The sequence below is a fragment of the Nansenia antarctica genome (assembly GCF_963989245.1).
Source record: "Nansenia antarctica genome assembly, chromosome: 1".
NCBI classification, from domain to species: domain Eukaryota; kingdom Metazoa; phylum Chordata; class Actinopteri; order Argentiniformes; family Microstomatidae; genus Nansenia; species Nansenia antarctica.
In genome coordinates, this window is record NC_137674.1 from 113,089,353 (window position 1) to 113,113,352 (window position 24,000).

Genomic DNA, 24,000 nt, shown 5'->3' on the forward strand with positions numbered 1-24,000 from the left:
CATGTTGTCCAGTAAATGTTCCAATGAGCCCATTCAAGTGAAATTTGCACCAGACTTATGACTATTAACCCAGAAAATCTAAACACTAAAGTCCATTTGTAAATAAAGGTATGTGTAATAAAGTGGAATGAAACAGGAAAAAAGTATTGAACACACTAACTGAAATGAATTCAATACTTAGTGGAGAAGCCTTTGTTTGTGATGACAGCTTCAAGGTAATTTCTGTATGAAGTAACTAAACGGCCGCAGTATTCAGGTGTGATTTTGGCCCAGACTCACCATGACTTAGGTTATATTATATTCAGGGGTGCACATAACTGGTGCGCCAGTGCGCATGCGTCGCCAAAATGCATGCTGCGCGGCAGATCAGCCGCATGAAGGCGCTTTTGCGCACCAACAGCTGATCTGATTTTTTTTTCTTTTTTTTTCTCTTTCCTAGCACCAGGGGAGCCCCCCCTCCCAAATTTCGTTGTTTGGTACCTGTACTATAGCAATGACAATAAAGACCATTCATTCATTCATTCATCCTCTACCATGGTTGAAATTGAGGACAGTGATAACTTACAGCAGTAAAGAGAGCAGTGATGATGATGATTAAGCTTGTAGCATAAATAAATGCTTAGGCTGTAACTTTTTGTTGAAAAGTTGATTTCAGTGTTTACAGAACAGAGCAGTGCTTAAAGAGATGTCCGTTTAAAGAACAGACATTCAGTTAGTGCTTAAAGAGATGTCAGTTGATTTCAGTGTGTTTAAAGGAGTCTGACAGACTTTCATGCTTAAAGAGCAGTCATTTGATTTTGCATTTGTTTATTTTGTTTTGCACATAATCATTTGTTCGTTCATCTTTATTTATGAATAAATGTCGTTTTGCTAATAAGTTATCCATGTATCCCTTTTTTATCCATCCTGTGGGACGGGTCGTGACTCGCGAGCTCGGGGAGCACCAAGCAGCATCCCTAGGTGCTCCTCTGAGCACTGGCCCCAAAAAGTTATGTGCACCCCTGATTATATTAAATGAACACTAGAACAGCCGTGCCTTTTTTACCTACTAAAAGAGCCGCCCCCTCTTTACAATGCTACGCTGCTATTTACACACAACGACCACTAGTTGGCCGCTTGTAAATTAGCTTTATACTAGCTTATCCTGATGTGATTTAGAAAATGTAAGGATACTGGGTGGTAGAACGCACATATCTAGGACAAGTCATGAAAGGAGGGTCCTGAAATGTGATCGAGTGCAAAGATATAAAACATTATTTACTCACAGGGTCAACGGCTGTTCTAGTGTTAAAGAGAGACTGACCATGACTTGGTCATATTATATTATATATAAAGAGAGACTCACCATGACTTGGGCTCTCCAAAGTGCAGGTAGTTGATGCTGTAGAGGTCCATGTCCTCAGTGTGCCAGGCGAAGGTGGTCTTCCACATGCCAAAGTACAGGTAGGGCGTGTTCACGCCCTCGATCACGATGCCACACTCCTGCTCCACCATGTCCAGCAGGGTGTTCAGGTGGGCGATGTTCCACTCCGTAATGTCCTGGAGGAGGAGGAGGAGGAGGGGGAGGGGGGAGGAGGAGGAGGAGGGTGAGGGGGAGGGGGAGGAGAAGAAGAAGAAGTAAGCAAAGATTGAGTGTTTCTACCAAGAAGATGGTAAATGGTAAATGGACTGACTTATATAGCGCCTTATTCCCAAGTGCTTTACAACGGCCCCTCATTCACCCATTCACACACACACCAATGGCGGCAAGCTACCATGCAAGGAGCCGGCCCGCTCATTGGGAGAAATTTTGGGGTTCAGTGTCTTGCCCAAGGACACTTTGACATGTGGCCAGCCGGGGCTCGAACCGCCGATCTGCCGACCTTGCGATCATTAGACAGCGGCTCTACCTCCTGAGACACAGCCGCCCCTATGATGTCATCACAAACATCACTAGTTTGTAAACATTGATTCTCAGCTAGGCTATTCTTTCTGAATTACCCAGTAAAATAAGTCAACAGGAGGGACCACCCTTCTCATTGCAGTTCTCACTCTCACCACCAGGTGGCAGCTTGGTCACATGATGAACACTATCAGAAGAGGTCCATAAAGTGTCATTCTGTCAGCAATCCCTTATGTTGTGATGTGGTGATGGCTTTAGTTAGCTCAGAGCACAGGGAACACCTGACCATGTCCATGTAGGACTGCGTGTGCAGAATGAAGTCTATAAACTAGGATAAGCTGTCATGTTCTGTAAGATATACAGGTGCAACTCAAAAAATTAGAATATCGTGCAAAAGTTCATTTATTTCAGTAATTCAACTTAAAGTGTTAAACTTAGATATTATATAGACTCATTACATGCAAAGCAAGATATTTAAAGCCTTTATTTGTTATAAATGTGATTATTATGGCTTACAGCTTATGAAAACCCCAAATTAAATATCTCAGAAATGTTTCATATTACATGAAATCAATAAGAAAACGTCAGCCCTCTGAAAAGTATAATCATGCATATATATACAATGCAATGAGTCTATATAATATTTAAGTTTAACCCTTTAAGTTCTGAAAATGAAATGAATGGACTTTTGCACGATATTCAAAAATGTTTAGTTGCACCTGTACTGTTGATCAAGTTGGGTGGGATTCCTTCCCTCCTTAAACCTGCCAACCCCTAACCTAGTAACCTACTAACCTAGGGCCCAAACCCTAACCCCTAACCTAGTAACCTACTAACCTAGTGCCCAACCCTACAGTAAGAGAGTCTACGTAGGTAATTCACTTCCAGGTGTTGTTTTCACGTCGCAGCATGACTATATATATAATGGCAACCCAGTGATACTATAGTCAATAATTCTGTTGTTTCTATGATATGTGGCTGTGGTGGAGTTCTCACTTAAGGCCCCCTATAATAGGTAGCCACGCTTCTGCCTTCACATAATAAAACCCGTACAGAAGGTAAAAGCTTGGCATCACATTTCAGAGAAGTGAACCTTGGTGGTCAGATAAGTTCAACTGACTTATATAGCGCTTTTCTAGAAACTCAAAGACGCTTTACAAACTGAAAAGACCTAAGAAAAGAAATAAAAGAAAGTATAATTAAGGTTAATTAAACGGTTATACTTATTTCAACGCATCCGAATCGAAAAACCGAAACGTAACTATTTAGGTAACACTTCTTCTACCACAACTTTATGACTTGGCGTCGCTATGGTTACGTGTCCTTGGTTACGTGTCGTTGGTTACGTGTGTCCTTGGTTACGTGTCGTTGGTTACGTGTGTCCTGGGGTGACTTACGGGGTCGTAGATGGAGCCGCTGACGTCAGCGCCGTAGATGGGCGACGCGAAGGTCAGGTTCTTCCAGTACTTCCTCTCCAGGTCCTCAAAGTCCTTATGGCGAGGGGTGCAGTACCTGGATGGACAGACAGACAGACATCATACTGAGTACCTGGACAGACAGACAGACGTCATACTGAGTACCTGGACAGACAGACAGACAGACAGACATCATACTGAGTACCTGGACAGACAGACAGACATCATACTGAGTACCCAGTACCTGGACAGACAGACAGATAGACAGACATCATTCATAGGGCTTTCACACCGGCAAAGAACCGTGAACCAAGTCTGGAACCGGCCGGAGCGTTCAGACCGAAGCTCAATTGGTTCGGAACCTGAAAAGTTGGTTCGCAGCGGGCACCAAAAAATAGTGGTTCTCAAGTGCGAACCAAAACGTAGAACAGTCACGTCGTCAGTGGGTGTGTCCTATTCTAGGCTGCAGAGACCAGCAAGGAGGAAGTAGACAAAATCTAATCTAATCTAAATCTAATCATTAGTGATCAAAAACAATATCAAAAGTGTCATTATTCTCTTTATCTTCCTCACATGCTCAGCAAACACACACACGCACACGCGCGAACGCGAATTCCGTAAGCCATTTCTATTCCAGTAATGGAGCAGCTGATTAGTAAAAGAACGCATATAGAAAGTGTCTTTTGTTTTGTTTCACAGAAAATTGTGTTTATTTCAGATACTGTAGTCGTGGAAGATATCATCCTCTTTTCCAGTGAAGTAGCTGCCATCTAGTTGTGAATTGTTTTGTTTATCCCGCCCCTTCATCACCCAGCGTTGATGACGCGCATGGTTCAGGTTACACTGGTATGAACGCGGGCTGGTTCGCCAGACAGCACCAACGTTCGGAGGTTTCCGAACGCGAACGGGCACGGTTCTTTGCCGGTGTGAAAGCCCTAGCTGAGTACCCAGTACCTGGACAGACAGACAGACAGACATCATACTGAGTACCCAGTACCTGGACAGACAGACAGACAGACAGACATACAGACGTCATACTGAGTACCCAGTACCTGGACAGACAGACAGACACAGTTGAGTGTGAAGACACTAGGCTCCAATTACCATGAGCAGAAAGAAAAGTTAGCGATGTCAGACATCTTTTTATATACATATGTGTTTTTAGGGCATTCTGCTTTATTGGGATAGACAGTAGAGATTGACAGGAAGGATGGGTGAGAGAGAGAGAGAGAGAGAGGAGGATAGAGACAGTAGAGATTGACAGGAAGGATGGGTGAGAGAGAGGAGGATAGAGACAGTAGAGATTGACAGGAAGGATGAGTGAGAGAGAGAGAGGAGGATAGAGACAGTAGAGATTGACAGGAAGGATGGGTGAGAGAGAGAGGAGGATAGAGACAATAGAGATTGACAGGAAGGATGGGTGAGAGAGAGAGAGAAGGATAGAGATAGTAGAGATTGACAGGAAGGATGGGTGAGAGAGAGAGAGAGAGAGAGAGACAGTAGAGATTGACAGGAAGGATGGGTGAGAGAGAGAGAGGAGAGAGACAGGAGAGATTGACAGGAAGGATGGGTGAGAGAGAGAGAGGAGGATAGAGACAGTAGAGATTGACAGGAAGGATGGGTGAGAGAGAGATGGGATAACATGCAGGATATGTCGACGGGCGGAATTGAACCAGTGACCCTGCGATGACATGGCTACGCCACCAAGCGCCCCAACGAAGTCAGCCATCTCAAACGTAATATTGTGAATAAACGCAGTTACAGGTTCTGCTTAAAGTAATAACGTATTCCTCCATCGATGAGAACAAGTGCAAAAAATATGTATATATATATACTGTATATATAATACATGTACATATATATACATATGTATATATACACCAGGGGTGCAACGGTTCAGTTGGCCCACGGTTCGGTATGAACCTCGGTTTTTGGGTCACGGTTTCGGTACGTGTTTTTGTGCGAAATGCTATTTATTTACTTTGCTTTATTTTGCTTATGGAACTTTAACATTTAGACACATTCCAGAATATGACTGGCATATTGTACAGTAGAAACACATAAATATATATATAAACAAGTATAAAAAGGTTTGAGAGCTATCTATAGCCGTTTCATGGATGCGAGTGGTTTACGGTTTCACCAGCTGCAGTCACAAAATGTAAAAGTGCCTCTTAGGCTTGACGACTGGCAGGCTACAGGAGAGGAGGAAATGAAAGTAAAAATGCACTTTAGCAATGACCTGTAAAGATAAGTCACAGATATGGCCAGTGTTGAAATGAGTCTTTCAGTTCAGTTTCACAGTTTCTGTTCTGGAGAATGTGGTACTTCTCTTTAGCAGTAAGCTGGTTCCTACTTTCATATACTGCCACTCTCTCCCTCTTTCTGTGTAGTCTCTCTACACCTTCACTAGATACGTTCTGTCCCTTTCTCTCGCTCTCTTCTCCTCGTCTCTCCCTCCTTAGGAGAACCTGCTCTCTCTCTCTCTCTTCTCCTCTCCTCTTTCTCTCCTTGGAAGAACTCTGTATACGTCATCAAATCTATCTAAACATACATACATTTGAAACACGACATGCATTTGAAACACGACATACATTTGAAACACGACATACATTTGAAATGCATTAAATTATTATATCTGAGCAAGATTTATAATGTATTTTAAAAAGCAGGGACTGCCGAGGAGGAAACACTGTTAGAAGTACCTGCTCTTCCTCTCTCTTCTTCCTCTCACTCACTCATCTCCTCTCCTGAGACGGTTCCCTTTCCAAAGGAGAGCTGTGTTTGGTTGAATCTCTTAATTTCCCTCTCTATCCCAGCGAAGAAACACTGTTGGCTAACTCTGTGAACTGTTATTTATTATTATTTTTGTTTCTGTTTTTGCTTTGTTTTTTTCTTGTTTTCGCTGTTTTGTCTGTGTGCTTATGTCTGTTGCGTACTGTAATGTCTCTGAAAAATAAATAAAAAACACATTGAGTAAAAAAAAAAAAAACACTGTTGGCTAGCTTACCGAGTTAACCGCCTGCTAACTTAACTTTTCCCCCTCACCAAAACATAACCTAACTTCTAATCATTATTTAGCTCCGCCTCCTATGAGACCAATGCCTTCGTATCGGCACGCTAGAAGCCCGCACAACTGTGCAAGTCGTCGGCTAATCAACTAGCGGGTCTCAGGGATTAAAGCAAAAAAAAATCTCCTGACTGAAAAAAAATTTCAGGCCAAATCGGGGCCGGTGGCTTTCCGTGCGCAAAGCGCGCGTGCGATTTTCCGTTCTACGTTCTAATGCTTTGACTTTTCTTTCGAAAAATGTGAATTCATTTCCGCGTTGTCGAAAATCAACGACACATCGCTAGTCAACTAACACGGCTTGTTTTGTGAGCCTGCTAACAATGTAAAGTAGTCTTCTAGTTAACTAGGTAACAATGTAAAGTAGTGTTCTAGTTAACTAGGTAGCAGTCCAATCCATTTCGCTGCAGTATTTTGGCTTGACTAGCGAGTTTGTGTTGTGATTCTCAACAACGTTGAAACGTAGTTTCACCCTTTTCCATAGTTTTGAATAATAAATGTGTGGACTGACGATGTAGCGCAGCCTAACGTATTCAAATAATTATTTAACAAAGTTTTATTCTGATAATTATTCCCCCTCCTCCCAGACTTACAAGGTCACACTATTATTGGATTGGTTGTTTGCGTGCCGGGTGAAGTTAGCTAAACATTTAACCTTCTAGTTAGCAAGAGAAACATAATGTCACTCTCCAAAGGTCTAAAGAGGAAAGTTGACGGTGAAAACAGGGCATTTAAAGAGGAATGGACAGCGAACTATGCGTTCATCCTACCTGGTTTCATCAATGCAAAGCCGTTGTGAGACTCACATTTTACGTGCTCACAATGTTCCCTTTCTATACATGCGAGTCGTCCTTTTCGTCAATGAATGTGATAAAGACGCACTAGAGGAATCGATTGGTGCATAAAAACCTTGAGAACTGCCGGATTAAAGTGACGTCCATAATAATAATAAATCATAATAATACATTAGATTTATAGCGCTTTTCTAGACACTCAAAGACGTCCATATCACCAGATAGCCAACAAATAGTGACCGATGGGAGATGCCAGTTTTCTCGTTAAGTGAGATTTAAATAGCCTAATATTATTTTTTCTATTGGCTCATTGTAATTCTTAGTAATTATTATCCCTAGTAATGTAGCGTGTTTGCTCTGTAGTTTCAGGAGCATATAGGCTAAGCGGATTCAGCTTTTTTTTTTTTTTGCGCCGATTTTGTTGTCAATGTTTTTCATAAAATTAAACTGCATTTGCTTTGTTACTGTTCACATGTGTGGTGCAGTCACATTCACATAGCCTATAAGTAAACATTAAGTTTGAATGATTTACTGAGCTGGCGTTACTTTTTTCAAACCACACACCGCATGTCGGCTATTTCAGCACCACGCGCCATGTCCACCTACTTATCACTATGAGGGGTTCAGCATCAGTGCACCCCGCTCTGTTACTGTCGCATAGTTGTAGCCAATAAAGGCCTATATGTAGGCTATATAGGCTATTATATATCATTTATATACCTAATACCTAGGGGTGTAAATCACCAGCTTCATCACGATACGATATTATATCGATTTCTTTGTATGACGATACAATGTTTGACGATTTCACAATGTCAGTCACGATACGATTTCGATTCGATTCAAGATCGATATGACGATATGATCGATATGACGCGATATCATATGCCAATCTAACACAATTATCAATTGTAATAAGTGGTAATTAACATACAGCTCATTAACACACACACACACACACACACACACACACACACACACACACAGGTTCAGAGAGACATCCAGTCACACACGCACACACACACACACACACACACACACGTCCACACACGTGTCACACACGTCCACACACGTGTCACACACGTCCAGCAGGTCTGATATTGGTCTGACTGGATTCGCCTCGAAGAGTAGATGTTAAAAAATATCTTTGGTGTCCAAAACGGTCAATGTATTCGCCCATTAGACTCCCGTTAGACGCACTCTCATTAGACGCACTCGCACAAGTCGAACATTTCCGAAAAATCACCGGAGATTGCCGAACGCGAGAGGAGGAGGAGCCGAGAAGTGGAGCCGAGCCAGTAGACAGACAGTCACACACGGTGAATGCGAGTCACACATTGCGAACGCGAGTATGTTAACGTCCCTGGTTCAGAGAGATGTTCCAAAATATATATTAAAAGGGATAGACTTACTGTCTCTCATCAAAAATGAAAAACATTCGTATCTTTTTCAAGTCTCTCTCTCTCTGCGCGCATAAGATGACGATATAGATCGATATTTTTACATTGCGTCGATGTAATCAGATCGTTAGTCAATGAATCGATGTATCGTTACACCCCTACTAATACCAACATCAAAATAGATTGTATGCCTCTACAAATCATATTACACCAGGTAAAATCCGTCACAACTTGGAATAAATCCGTCGCAACTTGGAATAAATTGACGGAAATCCGTCGTAGCGACGGAGAACTTTAATCCCTGGGGTCTGTCAGAAATACGGGACGAAAAAAGAAAGAAACCAAAAAAATAACACAAGACAAAAGTACAGAGGTCACGACCTCGGTGACCTCAGGGGTAGCTACTACTGCCCTGCCTGCACAGCACTCTGTGATCTTAGAATGATAAGGTTCTATCTCCGTTTAGAATGATAAGGTTCTATCTCCGTTTAGAATGATAAGGTTCTATCTCCGCTTAGAATGATAAGGTTCTATCTCCGTTTAGAATGATAAGGTTCTATCTCCATTTAGAATGATAACGTTCTATCTCCGCTTAGAATGATAAGGTTCTATCTCCGCTTAGAATGATAAGGTTCTATCTCCGTTTAGAATGATAAGGTTCCATCTCCGTTTAGAATGATAAGGTTCTATCTCCGTTTAGAATGATAAGGTTCTATCTCCGTTTAGAATGATAAGGTTCTATCTCCGTTTAGGATGATAAGGTTCCATCTCCGTTTAGAATTCTAAGGTTCTATCTCCGTTTAGAGTAGTTCAGAGATATTGAGTGTCAAAGTTTTTACATTCCATTATGTTTTGTGAGATGGAACCTTTGTATTTTATGAATTACTAACTCAAAAATGTCAACATTTAAAAAAAAATAACACCACACAGGCATTAATAAACACCTAATGGATCAGATTATGTAAAAAAACTCAATTTTGACAAATGGAGATAGAACCTTATAATTCTAACGTCACAATGGAGATAGAACCTTATAATTCTAACGTCACGACTCTGCCACTGCTGAGGTTAAACTACGCTACCGGGCCGTGTGAGAGAGCGTCTTACTTCTTGCTGTTGGCCAGCTTGCGGTACTCGCCCACGGTCATGGACTTCTTCTGGATGTTGTACTGGGTGAACAGGCCCGACTGACCCGTCACCACCTGCATGATGGGCGCAGGGATCACCATCTCCTCTATGGTGTCATACGACCGACGCGGCTTCCACCCCTTAGGGGGAATCACCTGGGGGGAGAGAGAGGAGAGGGAGAGGGAGGGAGGGAGAGAGAGAGGGGGCGGGAGAGAGAGGGAGAGGGGGGAGAGAGGGAGGGAGAGTTGTAGTAAATGTCTTTATTAGGATAAACCCCTTGAGATGCATCATCTCGTTTTAGAGAGGGTCCTAACATACTATCACAATCATAACAGAAATAATAAGAGTACAATTATGACAAAATACAGACAGACAAGAGACAAACAACAACATACATTACTAATTGAAAACATTGAAAACATTACAACCACAACATGGCCAAAATGGCCAATAAATTAAGGGACGGTGGATATACTATAAGATACATACTACAATATACTTTATACAGCTGAATATAATACATTAAGTATAAATGGTGACAACTTCAGAGGTTACAAGAACAGTCAGTCAAAAAAGTAAGAAGACAGTTAACAAGATAGTGAAAATGAAAGGTAGAGAGAGAGATGAGGGTGGAGCCAGAGGGAGGTGGCAGGAAGAGAGAGAGATGAGGGTGGAGCCAGAGGGAGGGGGCAGTAAGAGAGAGAGATGAGGGTGGAGCCAGAGGGAGGTGGCAGTAAGAGAGAGAGATGAGGGTGGAGCCAGAGGGAGGCGGCAGGAAGAGAGAGAGATGAGGGTGGAGCCAGAGGGAGGTGGCAGTAAGAGAGAGAGATGAGGGTGGAGCCAGAGGGAGGTGGCAGGAAGAGAGAGAGAGATGAGGGTGGAGCCAGAGGGAGGGGGCAGTAAGAGAGAGAGATGAGGGTGGAGCCAGAGGGAGGTGGCAGTAAGAGAGAGAGAGATGAGGGTGGAGCCAGAGGGAGGGGGCAGTAAGAGAGAGAGAGATGAGGGTGGAGCCAGAGGGAGGTGGCAGGAAGAGAGAGAGAGATGAGGGTGGAGCCAGAGGGAGGTGGCAGGAAGAGAGAGAGATGAGGGTGGAGCCAGAGGGAGGTGGCAGTAAGAGAGAGAGAGATGAGGGTGGAGCCAGAGGGAGGGGGCAGTAAGAGAGAGAGAGATGAGCGTGGAGCCAGAGGGAGGTGGCAGTAAGAGAGAGAGATGAGGGTGGAGCCAGAGGGAGGCGGCAGTAAGAGAGAGAGAGATGAGGGTGGAGCCAGAGGGAGGGGGCAGTAAGAGAGAGAGATGAGGGTGGAGCCAGAGGGAGGTGGCAGGAAGAGAGAGAGAGATGAGGGTGGAGCCAGAGGGAGGCGGCAGTAAGAGAGAGAGAGATGAGGGTGGAGCCAGAGGGAGGGGGCAGTAAGAGAGAGATGAGGGTGGAGCCAGAGGGAGGTGGCAGGAAGAGAGAGAGAGATGAGGGTGGAGCCAGAGGGAGGGGGCAGTAAGAGAGAGAGAGATGAGGGTGGAGCCAGAGGGAGGGGGCAGTAAGAGAGAGAGAGATGAGGGTGGAGCCAGAGGGAGGCGGCAGTAAGAGAGAGAGAGATGAGGGTGGAGCCAGAGGGAGGTGGCAGTAAGAGAGAGAGGAGGGTGGAGCCAGAGGGAGGCGGCAGGAAGAGAGAGAGATGAGGGTGGAGCCAGAGGGAGGTGGCAGGAAGAGAGAGAGAGATGAGGGTGGAGCCAGAGGGAGGGGGCAGTAAGAGAGAGAGAGATGAGGGTGGAGCCAGAGGGAGGGGGCAGTAAGAGAGAGAGAGATGAGGGTGGAGCCAGAGGGAGGCGGCAGTAAGAGAGAGAGAGATGAGGGTGGAGCCAGAGGGAGGTGGCAGTAAGAGAGAGAGGAGGGTGGAGCCAGAGGGAGGCGGCAGGAAGAGAGAGAGATGAGGGTGGAGCCAGAGGGAGGTGGCAGGAAGAGAGAGAGATGAGGGTGGAGCCAGAGGGAGGTGGCAGGAAGAGAGAGAGAGATGAGGGTGGAGCCAGAGGGAGGGGGCAGTAAGAGAGAGAGAGATGAGGGTGGAGCCAGAGGGAGGGGGCAGTAAGAGAGAGAGAGATGAGGGTGGAGCCAGAGGGAGGTGGCAGTAAGAGAGAGAGATGAGGGTGGAGCCAGAGGGAGGTGGCAGGAAGAGAGAGAGAGATGAGGGTGGAGCCAGAGGGAGGTGGCAGTAAGAGAGAGAGATGAGGGTGGAGCCAGAGGGAGGGGGCAGTAAGAGAGAGATGAGGGTGGAGCCAGAGGGAGGAGGCAGTAAGAGAGAGAGAGATGAGGGTGGAGCCAGAGGGAGGTAAGGCAGTAAGAGAGAGAGAGATGAGGGTGGAGCCAGAGGGAGGGGGCAGTAAGAGAGAGAGAGATGAGGGTGGAGCCAGAGGGAGGTAAGGCAGTAAGAGAGAGAGATGAGGGTGGAGCCAGAGGGAGGGGGCAGTAAGAGAGAGAGATGAGGGTGGAGCCAGAGGGAGGTGGCAGTAAGAGAGAGAGAGATGAGGGTGGAGCCAGAGGGAGGTGGCAGGAAGAGAGAGAGATGAGGGTGGAGCCAGAGGGAGGGGGCAGTAAGAGAGAGAGAGATGAGGGTGGAGCCAGAGGGAGGTGGCAGTAAGAGAGAGAGAGATGAGGGTGGAGCCAGAGGGAGGGGGCAGTAAGAGAGAGAGATGAGGGTGGAGCCAGAGGGAGGGGGCAGTAAGAGAGAGAGATGAGGGTGGAGCCAGAGGGAGGGGGCAGTAAGAGAGAGAGATGAGGGTGGAGCCAGAGGGAGGTGGCAGGAAGAGAGAGAGATGAGGGTGGAGCCAGAGGGAGGTGGCAGGAAGAGAGAGAGATGAGGGTGGAGCCAGAGGGAGGCGGCAGTAAGAGAGAGAGATGAGGGTGGAGCCAGAGGGAGGTGGCAGTAAGAGAGAGAGAGATGAGGGTGGAGCCAGAGGGAGGGGGCAGTAAGAGAGAGAGAGATGAGGGTGGAGCCAGAGGGAGGCGGCAGTAAGAGAGAGAGAAAGTGAAAGAGTGTCACAGGTACAGAGTTTGTTTTTTATCTTCACGCTTTGGCAATGTAAACGTATGCAAACGTTTCCCCTGCCAATAAAGCCCCTAATATTGAAATGTTATAGGGAGACAGGGAAAGAGGGAAGGAGGGAAGGAGGGAGAGGGAAATATGTGGTCAACCCATTACAGAGGTGTAAGGGTGTATACATTATAGATATGCTAGCTGCTTTGGCATTGTGTGCCAATGGCCCCTGAAGGACAGATGATAGCTAAATGTATCTGTTGTAAGTCGCTTTGGATAAAGGCGTCTGCTAAATGCCAAAAAGCAGGGTTCCGACAAGTTTCAACAAGTCAAATTTAATATAAGACCATACAGACAAAAAAGGAAGCGAATCTGCATTTTTTTGGTTCCAGCTTGATTAATTTCCGCGTAAATAGATGTGGTCGGACTGATTTCCTTGCAGGATCTCATTTTTAAGACCTAGCACCTCATGGACGCCTAGCAGAGAGACAGGTCATGGACGCCTAGCAGACAGACGGGTCATGGACGCCTAGCAGACAGACGGGTCATGGACGCCTAGCAGACAGACAGGCTATGGACACCTAGCAGACAGACAGGTCATGGACACCTAGCAGACAGACAGGTCATGGACGCCTAGCAGACAGACGGGTCATGGACGCATAGCAGACAGACAGGCTATGGACACCTAGCAGACAGACAGGTCATGGACACCTAGCAGACAGACAGGTCATGGACGCCTAGCAGACAGACAGGCTATGGACACCTAGCAGACAGACAGGTCATGGACGCCTAGCAGACAGACAGGTCATGGACGCCTAGCAGACAGACAGGTCATGGACACCTAGCAGAGAGACATGCACGCCTAGCAGAGAGACAGGTGCAGAAAGGTTTCCCAGGTTACCTATACTGTGGAGGCCCGCCATAGTCTCATAGCGAACCGAAGATATGTTTACACACGAGCGACACAACTTCTTGTTATTAGTTATTTTTCCTGAGTGGGGCAGTCCCACTCGTATTTGTGTTTTTATTGATCGAGACAGTATAGATTATGACAGGAAGGATGGGTGAGAGAGAGGAGGGATGACAAGCAGGATATGTCCGCGGCCGGAATCGAACTGGGAACCCTGCGGTTACATGGTCGACGCTTAACCCGCTACGCCACCTAAGCGGCCCGTGCCACAACCTTTACAAGTGAGCGACACGATCTTTGGGATTCACACTGCATCTATTGACGGTCCATACGTATTTAGCACTATCGATAATTGCCATGCGATTTAGCGACTGTCGATAATGACGAAAGACTTAACAGGGTCAGAGATCCTCCCAGCACATCTCACTACCTCCTGTGGGAAACCCTGCTGCAGCCATCAGAGGAACAGAGGTCTGGGGGGGATGAGACCACCCCATGGGGCACGCTGGCCCCCCAAGATCAAATAAAAATGTATTCATCACATGCACAGGATTCAGCTCTAAACGACATGCTTAATACCAGCTACCTCTCAACAGTGCAGTGAAACACAGTGACACAGATAAAATAAACGATTGTCAATCAATCAATCAATTAAACAAGTGTGTGAACATTAAACATCCTCTCATCCTCCTGAGACATCTTCTGCCCCCCAGCACTGCGTCTCCTAAAGACACCCGCTTTCCCCTCTACTGTGTCCCCTAAAAACTTGCCCCCCTTGTACTGTTTCTCTGTTTCTCCAGTGTCTATATAAAAAAAATATGAAAAAAAGGCTAGGTTTAGAAGAAGGTGATAGAAGAAGTAAAGGCTTTCCAGTGTTTCCTCTACATGCATTTCATCGTGGCGCACCGCCACGATGGAATTTCCTCCGCCACCATGCAGATTTCTCAACCCAAAAAAATAAATAAAAATAGGCCGCTTTTCAGACCTTCACAGCGCTAGACACACCCACAAGCGCTGAAACTGGACCAGTCCGTGTGTGTCGCGAGTATTGAACTTGAGGCTGCGTTCGTAAATTCGCTCTGAGAGCCCCGGAGCGCACACTGGGTTCAACGTCATAAAGGGACCAAGTCATTTGATTGGACAAGAGGCATTCCGTGAGTGCTGATCAGATTTCCAGAGCGTATTTACGAACGCGCCCTGGCTGTCACCCGAACACCGCGAGCTAGCGTAGTGTAGTGTAGTATAGGATGCGTAGTGTAGTGTAGTGTAGGATGGAGAGAGAGAGGAGAAGCCTCTCTATGTGTTACCTATGTCCAGTGTACTAGAACCACTCTAACAGGAGTGTTTGTCCGTGAATAACACCGGCTATGCCCGGGGTAGAAACACAAGACTATAGCTGGATAAGGTCTACTCATTTTAAGCCGTCGACCAGCCCTCTACGACCACGGGAAGTCATGTTAAAAGTGAAGATACTTCTGTTAAACTAAGCTAAGCTAAACATCGCTAATCGCTAACTCCCTCCTGGGCTTAAAGTGACAAGTAATAACGTTGTGAAAAAAAACGTCAGATCAGTGTTTTTGTTTTTATTGACAACGGAATTACATGCTGGAAAAACATGCAGACACAGATAATAAGAGACACACGGGAGAAGTACAGGAAAACATTTTATTTTTTTGGGCCATCCTCGAGTTTTGAGCGCGCGTGCGCGTTTCATGCGCGTGCACGCGAAAAAATCGCGGGTGCGCGCTGCGCGCGCGCGGTCAGCACTACCCGCCACCATTGTAAAAATTCCTGGAGGAAACACTGCTTTCCTTCCATCAATGGCCCCTGGCCTGAGCTGGATTACTCTTCCTGCTACGACTGGTGGATTGATGATTCACTTGCTTAGTCTAATGTATTGGTTGTAAGTCGCTTTGGAATACGGCGTCTGCTAAATGCCAAAATGTAAAATGTAAACAACAGAAGAGAACGATGGTACTGTTAAGCAGTACTTGGGCTTAGGTCAGTTCTAAAACAACAAACAACAACAATACGTTCATCAACATGCCATGGAACGTACCTTCGCCAGGCCTGCGCGGTGACCTCCCTGGGTCTCGATGTACGCCACGTACTTGGCAAAGTCCTTGAACTCCTCCATGGTGGGTCGGAAGGTCATGATCTTACAGCTCGGGTTCATGACTGGAGTGGGGGCGGGGGGAGGGGCGGGGGCGGGGGCAGGGGAGGGAGGAGTGGGGTCAGGGGAAGGGTCCAGAGCTGGGTCCAGGGTGGGATCCAGAGTGGGATCATCCAGGGCAGGAGCTGGGGGGTTCAGATCTGGGTCGAGGTCTGGAACAGGAGGTAGGGCCTGGTCAGGGGGGGTGTCCAGCGACATGGTGGCAGGTAGGGCTGGGGAGAGAGGGAGGGAGAGAGAGAGAGGGAGGGAGGGGGTAGAGGGAGAGGGAGAGAGAGAGCAAGAAATGTAAGATAAGCCTGCAGCTCATTCAGTATCTCACACAGGGTTAGGGTTTGGCTCACAGGAGTCAAAACAGTTCAGCTACACCAGAATATTGGCATACATATGAATATTTTGGGGGGGGGGGTGATTCGGCTTTGCTATGGCGATGCGTTTTGTGATTTAGTTCTCTTGGTGACTTTTGAATGCAAAATAACAGGAGAGCGCTTGGAAAGGTAGCCCTGCAGCAGAGATAGTGTGCAGCTAGTCTAGTTATTAGATTAGGAGATTAAGATTAAAGGTTCAACTTTATTGTCATTGAAAAAGAAACACAAACAACTGAGACAACGAGATGTAGTTGGTGCAGAACAGGGAGAACAGAGCTCTAGGCTCTGGGCACAGGGGTCAGCCATCTTCAGCACCCCTGGAGCAGTTAGGGGTTAAATGCCTTGCTCAAGGGCACAACGGCAGTGGTGGTAGGCACCTTAGATATGATGCCAGCGACCCTCCAGCTCACCAGCTCACACCCGGCTCCCTTCCTGGGGTTGGGGGATCGAAACAACAACAACCTATCGATCGCTGGCCGGCCTCTCGAACCCTTAAAGGGCTCTGCACACAGCGTGCGATTTCTGTTGCGGGTAGGGTTGGGTACCGAAAATCGGTACCGGTAGGTACCGGTTACTTTACATTCGGTATGTACCCGTACCGAATCGCAAAGGAGATTTCGGTACCTCATTTCGGTACTTTACTGGTGACTCGTGACGTCACATCGCCTGTTAAATTTCCACTCAGTGAAAGCAGCGAGTACGGAAGGATAACGAGAAGGTTGCTAATAGCAACTTCCGCTAGCGGGTTGGCATAACGCGACGCTCGACTTATGGGTGCGTTCCGTAAACTTGTTCTGGAATTCTGATCACCACTCGTGGAATGCCTTCTGTCCAATCAAATGACTTGCTCCCCTTATGACGTCGGGCCCAGTGTGCGCTGCGACGCTCTCAGAGCGAGTTTACGAACGCAAGCCTTTGATTGGACAGTGCACTCCAGGATTCGACGCGTCTGTTGATGACGTAGTGCGGATGTGTGGCTGCGTCTCTGCCAGGTGGACAACATGATCGGGGATCTCCTGATATTCGGGTACTGTGTCAGATCATGTATATATCATGTAGATATGTCCTTATCCTACTACTGTGTCTGAAAAATCAATCGTCGTGTCTAGGGATGCACGATATTATCGGCACCGATATTTATCGGCCCGATATTGAGGAATTAATGTTTATCGGTATCGGTATTTATTATAAAATTAGCCGATATTTAAACCGATAATATGAAGCCGGAAATATTTCTGCTTCCGGTTTCCGCACTCTGCTTCCGGGTTCCGCGCTCAGGCACGCAGTTTGTATAGACGAGACGCGAGCGAAACATGCCTTCCCCTGTGTGGACATTCTTCACAATTTCTAAGGCAGATGTTGCGTTTGCAATTTGCAATACATGTTCAACAAAAGTTCGGAGAGGAGGGCAAAGGGCAAAGAGTTACAACACAACGAATCTAATAAGTCACCTGAAGAATCACCATTGCAAGCACGCTGTATGGAAGGAATATCAAGCACTCGTAGCAGAACACGTTAGCCCAGCCACGGAAAAAAAATCCGCGGTGCCTATTGAAAACGCATTTGAAAACAGCAGGAAGTTCACTCGAGACAGCTCAAAGGCTCAAGCCATCAATGAAAAAATAATGGAGTTGATGGCCCTCGACGACCAGCCTTTCTCTGTAGTAGAAGATAAAGGATTTCGCCAGCTAATTTCACATTTAGAGCCCCGGTATGTACTCCCAAGTCGCCGCTATTTTGCAGACGTGTGCCTGCCGGCTCTGTATGATACAGTCGCCACACACATCCATAGTCTGATCGATACTAGCGTAAGCCAGATAAGTTTTACCACGGACATATGGACTTCTGACGTTAGTCCAGTCAGTATGCTTAGTTTAACGGCCCAGTGGCTGGATGAGGACTTCAATATGAAGAAGACACTGCTGCATGCGCAGGAGTTCTCCGGTTCGCATACTGCGACAGCCATCCGCGGCGCTTTTGAAACCATGTTTGGACAGTGGAATATACCTAAGGAGCGGGTGCACGTTGTGCTGAGGGACAATGCGCGCAATATGGTCAGGGCTTGTGATGAATGTGAAGTTGCAAGCTTGGGCTGTATGCGGATGCGAGAGAGCAGAGATGCTTCTTTTTATGAAGAAAAATATTCACCTGATGCCCTCAAAGTAGGCTAGCATAGTGTAAAGTAGCCTCAGAGTGGTAGGCCTACATTGCAACGGTTCTATGAGGTAGGAATTGTATTCAGTTTGTATATTAGGGAACACCAATGGAAAACGTGTCTATTATTTAGGTGAGAATGTGAATGTAGGCTATACAAGACAAGTTGTTTACAAGGAAAACATTCACTTTTAGTTTTTCCATGTCAGTGCAATTTATTTTGAATTCTTATGCAAAACGTTTGATGGGCTTTATCACAACCTACCTCATCCTCATGCACTAAAAGTAGCATAGCCCAGCCCTTTTCAGTTGCTTTATTAAGCATACTAGTGTAGCCTACTATGTGCCTTGTATCATTCTGTTTATCTGCAGACTAAGCAGCCATTTGGCACTAGTTTCTGTACAAGTTCTATACAACTTTTGGTTCTTTAAAAGTCTTTATTTTTGTATTGACTGATGCACAAGGTGCACTTTATTTTTGTATTGACTGATGCACAAGGTGCACTTTATTTTTGACACTTTTTTTGATCTAATTACTCTTAGGTGAGCCTTTTTTGTTTTCATAAAAGGAGGCCAGATCTTGGCTAAAAAAAGCATTGTGCACTGTATAACAGATTCTGTTTGTTAGAGGAAATAATAAATGAACATTTGAAGACTCAGAAGTGTTCTCTTTGTTGTGTTAACAATAGTGATGTAAGTTAGATTTGGTGAGATCACTATGGAATATTAAATCATCAATCTTTGCTCACTACATAGCCTTTCTTACCTTCAGGTGTGCATGAACTACAGGTTATCAACTGTGAAATGATATCTGAATGGTCTTTATTGTCATTGATATAGTACAGGTACCAAACAACGAAATTTGGGAGGGGGAGCTCCCCTGGTGCTAGGAAAGAAAAAAATAAATAATAATAATAATATCGGTATCGGTATCGGTATCGGCCACGAGAAGCGGGTAAATATCGGTATCGGTATCGGTTGGGAAAAATGCATATCGTGCATCCCTAGTCGTGTCATCATGGACCAGAGAGGGGGAGGGGAGTAGTAGTAGCTGAGCGGCAACAGAGTTTGGATTTTGACGAGGTGGAGGGCTCCAGTTCATCAGAGTTATATTTCCTCTTGGTCTTCTTGGTTCCGGGGGCTATGCAGGCCTCTTCACTAGATCCCTTTTCTAAGAATATTCTGATGTCCTTGAGGGGCCGCGGAACAAGTGTGTACTCGTATTCGACATCAGTACCAACGATAGGCACCCCCAGCTTAATGGAGTCCCCAAGGCTCAGGAGTTTTATTTTCATTTATTTTAATTTGAGTGTATATTTAACTAATATATATTGTGCCTCAGCAATAAAAAAGTGAAAAGCTGTTTAATGTTGTCGACCGTGTTATTATATATATATATATATATGTCATTTTTAAAAATCAAAAGTACCGAATTAAGTACCGTTTTGGTACCGGTACCGTTTTGAAAGTATCGGTTAGGTACCGGTACCGGATAAAACCCAAACGGTACCCAACCCTAGTTGCGGGTCAACGTTCCATTTTGAAGTTTGAATGGAAGTCTATGAGAACATCGCATCGCAATGCACACGGCCCCGCACGGCGAAAATTCGATTCCATTCATAACAACAATGGAAATTATGGAACGTTGACGCGCAACAGAAATCGCACGCTGTGTGCAGAGCCCTTTAGGCTACGAATAATCTTGGCTAAGACTGAAGATCGTGATGATTACCATACCAGTAGAACTACATGTAGCAGGTTGTTTCAGAGAGATGACTTACTGCTGGACTGAAGTAGGCTAAGTAAGCAAGTAAAGCTTTATTTATATAGCGCCTTTGGTACATGAAATGCAACTCAAAGGGCCAATCCCAATTCCCTTTTCTACCCCTATGGCTCGTTTTCGAGTGTCACTCGATTCGAAGGCCTTGCCTTCGAATACGTCACAAGCCCTACCCCTTCAAATCTCAGCCCTTTGAATTGGGACAGCCCTTCACGGCGCCTACGTCATCAACAGTGGTTTAGACGCGGTACGGGTGACGCGTTGTGTTGCCGGCGAATTCTCACATCTCGCAATGCCTTCAGCTGTGTTTATTTCTGTTGCGTGTGCTATAAGGATCTTTTTTCGTTTGTTATCAACACACTGTAGTTAGACGTTCCTTTTTTAGTCTCTTCCGTCAGCGATGTATTTTTTGTGGACATCGCAATAATGACAATGAATGACTCCAACCAAAACACAGAGTATTAACCATCTGTCAGCGCACAATGTTCCTCCAAAGATACCTGTGACTCAATCCTCAGCCACCACATACACACGAGTCCATTAGTAGTCATAAAGCGTTGTCCAAAAATCACGTTACCAAGCGCCTTTCTCAGAACAATTCGTCGTCTAGAATCCAAAAATCAATCCATCATAGTGGTGGTCAAAAACGTAGAAAGAGGATCTCTTGGGGACACGGACACATTTGCCCGTGAAGGAGAGATGACAAATAAGCGGAAACATTTCTCAGTAGAGTCGAACGGTGATAGATCATCATCCTTTACGCGTATCCTTAACTGTTACATTTCGCGTGTCATATGCCATCAGACATGGAAATATGTCAATGCGCGGCTGTCATGCACAAATCAGCTTGTAACGTTAGACACACTTATATCGGCATGATAACGTTTTGTTGTTGCTGTGCTTGTTATAAAGAAAAGGTCTATAATGCATTGAAATGAATGATACAACCCATTAATAATATTACATAATAACAACTGCTCGGATTAGATTGCGGGTGGAAATAGGTCAAAATGCGCATCATGTACAAGTCAGCCGAACGTTTGATAGATAACTTTACATATGTACCATCATCCACTGTCAAACGCCACAGGTAATAATTGATTTATGATTGTACATCTCTGAAATGCTCGACTGTCATGCAGCGTTGCGTTACTGTAACGTTAGACACAGCACCGACATAAAAGCGATTTTTGGGTTATGCGTGTTATAAATAAAAGGTCTATAATGCATTGTAATGACATTAAACTAAGACAATAAGATGGTTATCATAATTTTTCAAATCTTTATTAATAAGTAATTACAGAGAAAGTAAAATGACATTTCCGCATTGAATAGAGCGACATAAGATTTCTGTAGATGATTCGCAATGCATCCTGGTATCAAGGGGTAGCGTACCGTTAGCCCTTCGAAGCTAGTCTGGTCCTGAAATCCCTCGAAACGAAGTAATAGTTAGCCCTCCCCCTTACCCCTAGCCCTCGATGAAATATGAATTGGGACAGCCCTCGCCCTAAACGTGAACGCGCAAATCGAGCCATAGGGGTGAAAACGAAGGGCTAGGGGTGAATTGGGATTGGGCCAAAGCCTCTGAAACTACCTGCGTCCACAGCACTCAAATAATTGATATTCCAATAACAGAAACAAACACTCAAGTTCGAGGTGATTTGTCAATAATTAGTTATAATTAATTATTGACCTCGACAGAAATTATGATAGGGGTCTCTCTGAGATTATATCCAAAATACAGTAAATAGTTTAGAAAGTCGATGCATGTGGTGTAAGATTAGAAGAGTTGAATGGAGCATTTATAGGATAATGACAAAGTCATAATGATACACCGGTGGTGGGCACTTTCTTTAATGAACCAGGAAGGGATGCATGCCCACTCACAGTGGGTAGTCGCAGCTTTCCACCAAAAACAAAGACAGAGAGCTTAGCTAGATTGATTCTACCAGCATGCATTAGTACACAACCTGCGTTTACCAGCCTCCTGAGAGGTTAGTTAGCCGGGATGAACCCAGCATGAGGAGGGTCACCACCATGCATGCTACTACAGCCTACAGGGCTCGCGGCCAGAGCTGCCAAGTCTCACGCAGGGCTCGCGGCCCATCTCGCTACTACATTAGGGTAACTTAACTTAGCTGATGAAATATCTACGCAACGATTTCGGAGGTTACAGGAGGTTACAGTTACACAAACAGCGTTTGCATCCCCCACAACGATGGGAACCATTGATTATGTTAAGTACATGCATCTGTGTGGTTCCCAGCTAAGGTTCTATCTCCATAGACGTTACAATTATAAGGTTCTATCTCCATTAGGTACAAATGTTTTTGAACATTTCGAATTTTGTTTTTGTTTTTGAACATTTAAGGGTTCATGTTTTTGTCAACATTGAGTTTTGTTGTTAATCCATTAGGTAGGAAAAAGTCAACAAAACACCCGTCGACGTCCCCCATAGCTTAGCCTCGTTAGCTAACCCTAACCCTGACCATAAAGGATATATCTAAGGATATAGTTTAACTCCTGGGGCCGTAGAGGCCAACATATAACGCTTAACGTTACCTCGTTAGGTGCAGAGTTGTGTTTCTGGTTTGTTTTGGGATGTAAAAGAGAGAAACTGAGTCAAATCCACACGGTCGGTTTGTGTTTGGATGCTAGGCTGTTTGCTAGGCTGCAGAATGGAGGAGCACGGCACCGCCCACTTTACACAATCCCGGCTTGGCGATTGGACGTGCGAGATATTTGGTTCGTCCCGGTGACAGACGGGGGGATGAGCCAATCAGGAGAAGCGGAGGGAGAGCACGTAGACACTACTACGGCGTTCTTATGGAAGCATATAGCTGACTCAATTCAATATAGACAAATATACCGATTCAACGTGAAGACAAGCAACGCGTGTCTTATTCATCATGACTTGAAGATAGAACGTATGGAAGCATATAGCTGACTAAATTCAAATGCTAATGCAATATGAGATTGCAATTGCATGTTCCACTTTTGCATGCATTCTTTCAGACAATATTCAAATTCAAATGCAATTCTAATGATTTGCATTTTCATTTTCATGTACCCGATGTGCACATTCGCTGTCAATATTAAAATGATAATGCAAAGCCATTAGACATTTAATTTCCAAAGTCATGCGCTGCTTTTGTAGCTGACAAAATTCAAAAGTTCATTCTAATGTGAAAATGACTATGCAATCCCAAAATAGCATATTCATTTGCCACTTTTGCCTGCGTTATTTGAGTCAATATTCAAATTGTAATGCAATAATGTGATACGCAATTGCATTTACATGTTCTAGGAAACACATCCGCTTTACAGCTGACAAAATTCAAACTCTCTATGCAATTCAGTGATACGCAATTGCATTTACATGTTCTAGGAAACACATCCGCTTGTGGAAAAGTGGAACATGCAATTGCAATCTCATATTGCATTAGCATTTGAATTTAGTCAGCTATATGCTTCCATACGTTCTATCTTCAAGTCATGATGAATAAGACACGCGTTGCTTGTGTCTTCACGTTGAATCTGTATATTTGTATATATTGTGTATATTTGTATGTGTTTAAAGTATGCGTTTACTTGTTTAAATCTTATAGTAATTCTTATATTATTTAGTTGTTTTGTTTGTTTGTTCTATGCCCCTTGGATTGTATGGTTTATTCTTGTTTTATGATGTCGTTTATATTATTGCTATTGTGTTTTACCATGACCATATACACACTTCAAAAGTACTCACCATGTGTAAGACCAACAGCCTTTAAACGACTTTAATGTGTAAAAAAAACAAAGGCTTTCAAATGGGAAGACAAAATACATTTGCTTTTATTTATAGTTAACAGATGAGAATTGTCACAGCGAAATGGAAACAATACATTCTGCATTTTGTTTGCCTCA

General features: G+C 44.9%; 1 protein-coding gene across 1 annotated transcript in view; it reads right to left on the minus strand.

Moving 5' to 3' along the window:
* The window catches only part of kdm4b (lysine (K)-specific demethylase 4B), a gene marked incomplete at both ends in the record, with an annotated part of 78,885 nt that extends 62,892 nt beyond the window's left edge, over positions 1-15,993 (minus strand). Inside the window, 4 exons of the mRNA XM_080530281.1 lie at positions 1,346-1,539; positions 3,280-3,394; positions 9,666-9,841; positions 15,682-15,993. Of these exons, the coding sequence (XP_080386407.1) occupies positions 1,346-1,539; positions 3,280-3,394; positions 9,666-9,841; positions 15,682-15,993 (797 nt within the window). The remainder of the gene's footprint in view (positions 1-1,345; positions 1,540-3,279; positions 3,395-9,665; positions 9,842-15,681) is intronic.
* Between the last annotated feature and the right edge of the window lie 8,007 nt (positions 15,994-24,000).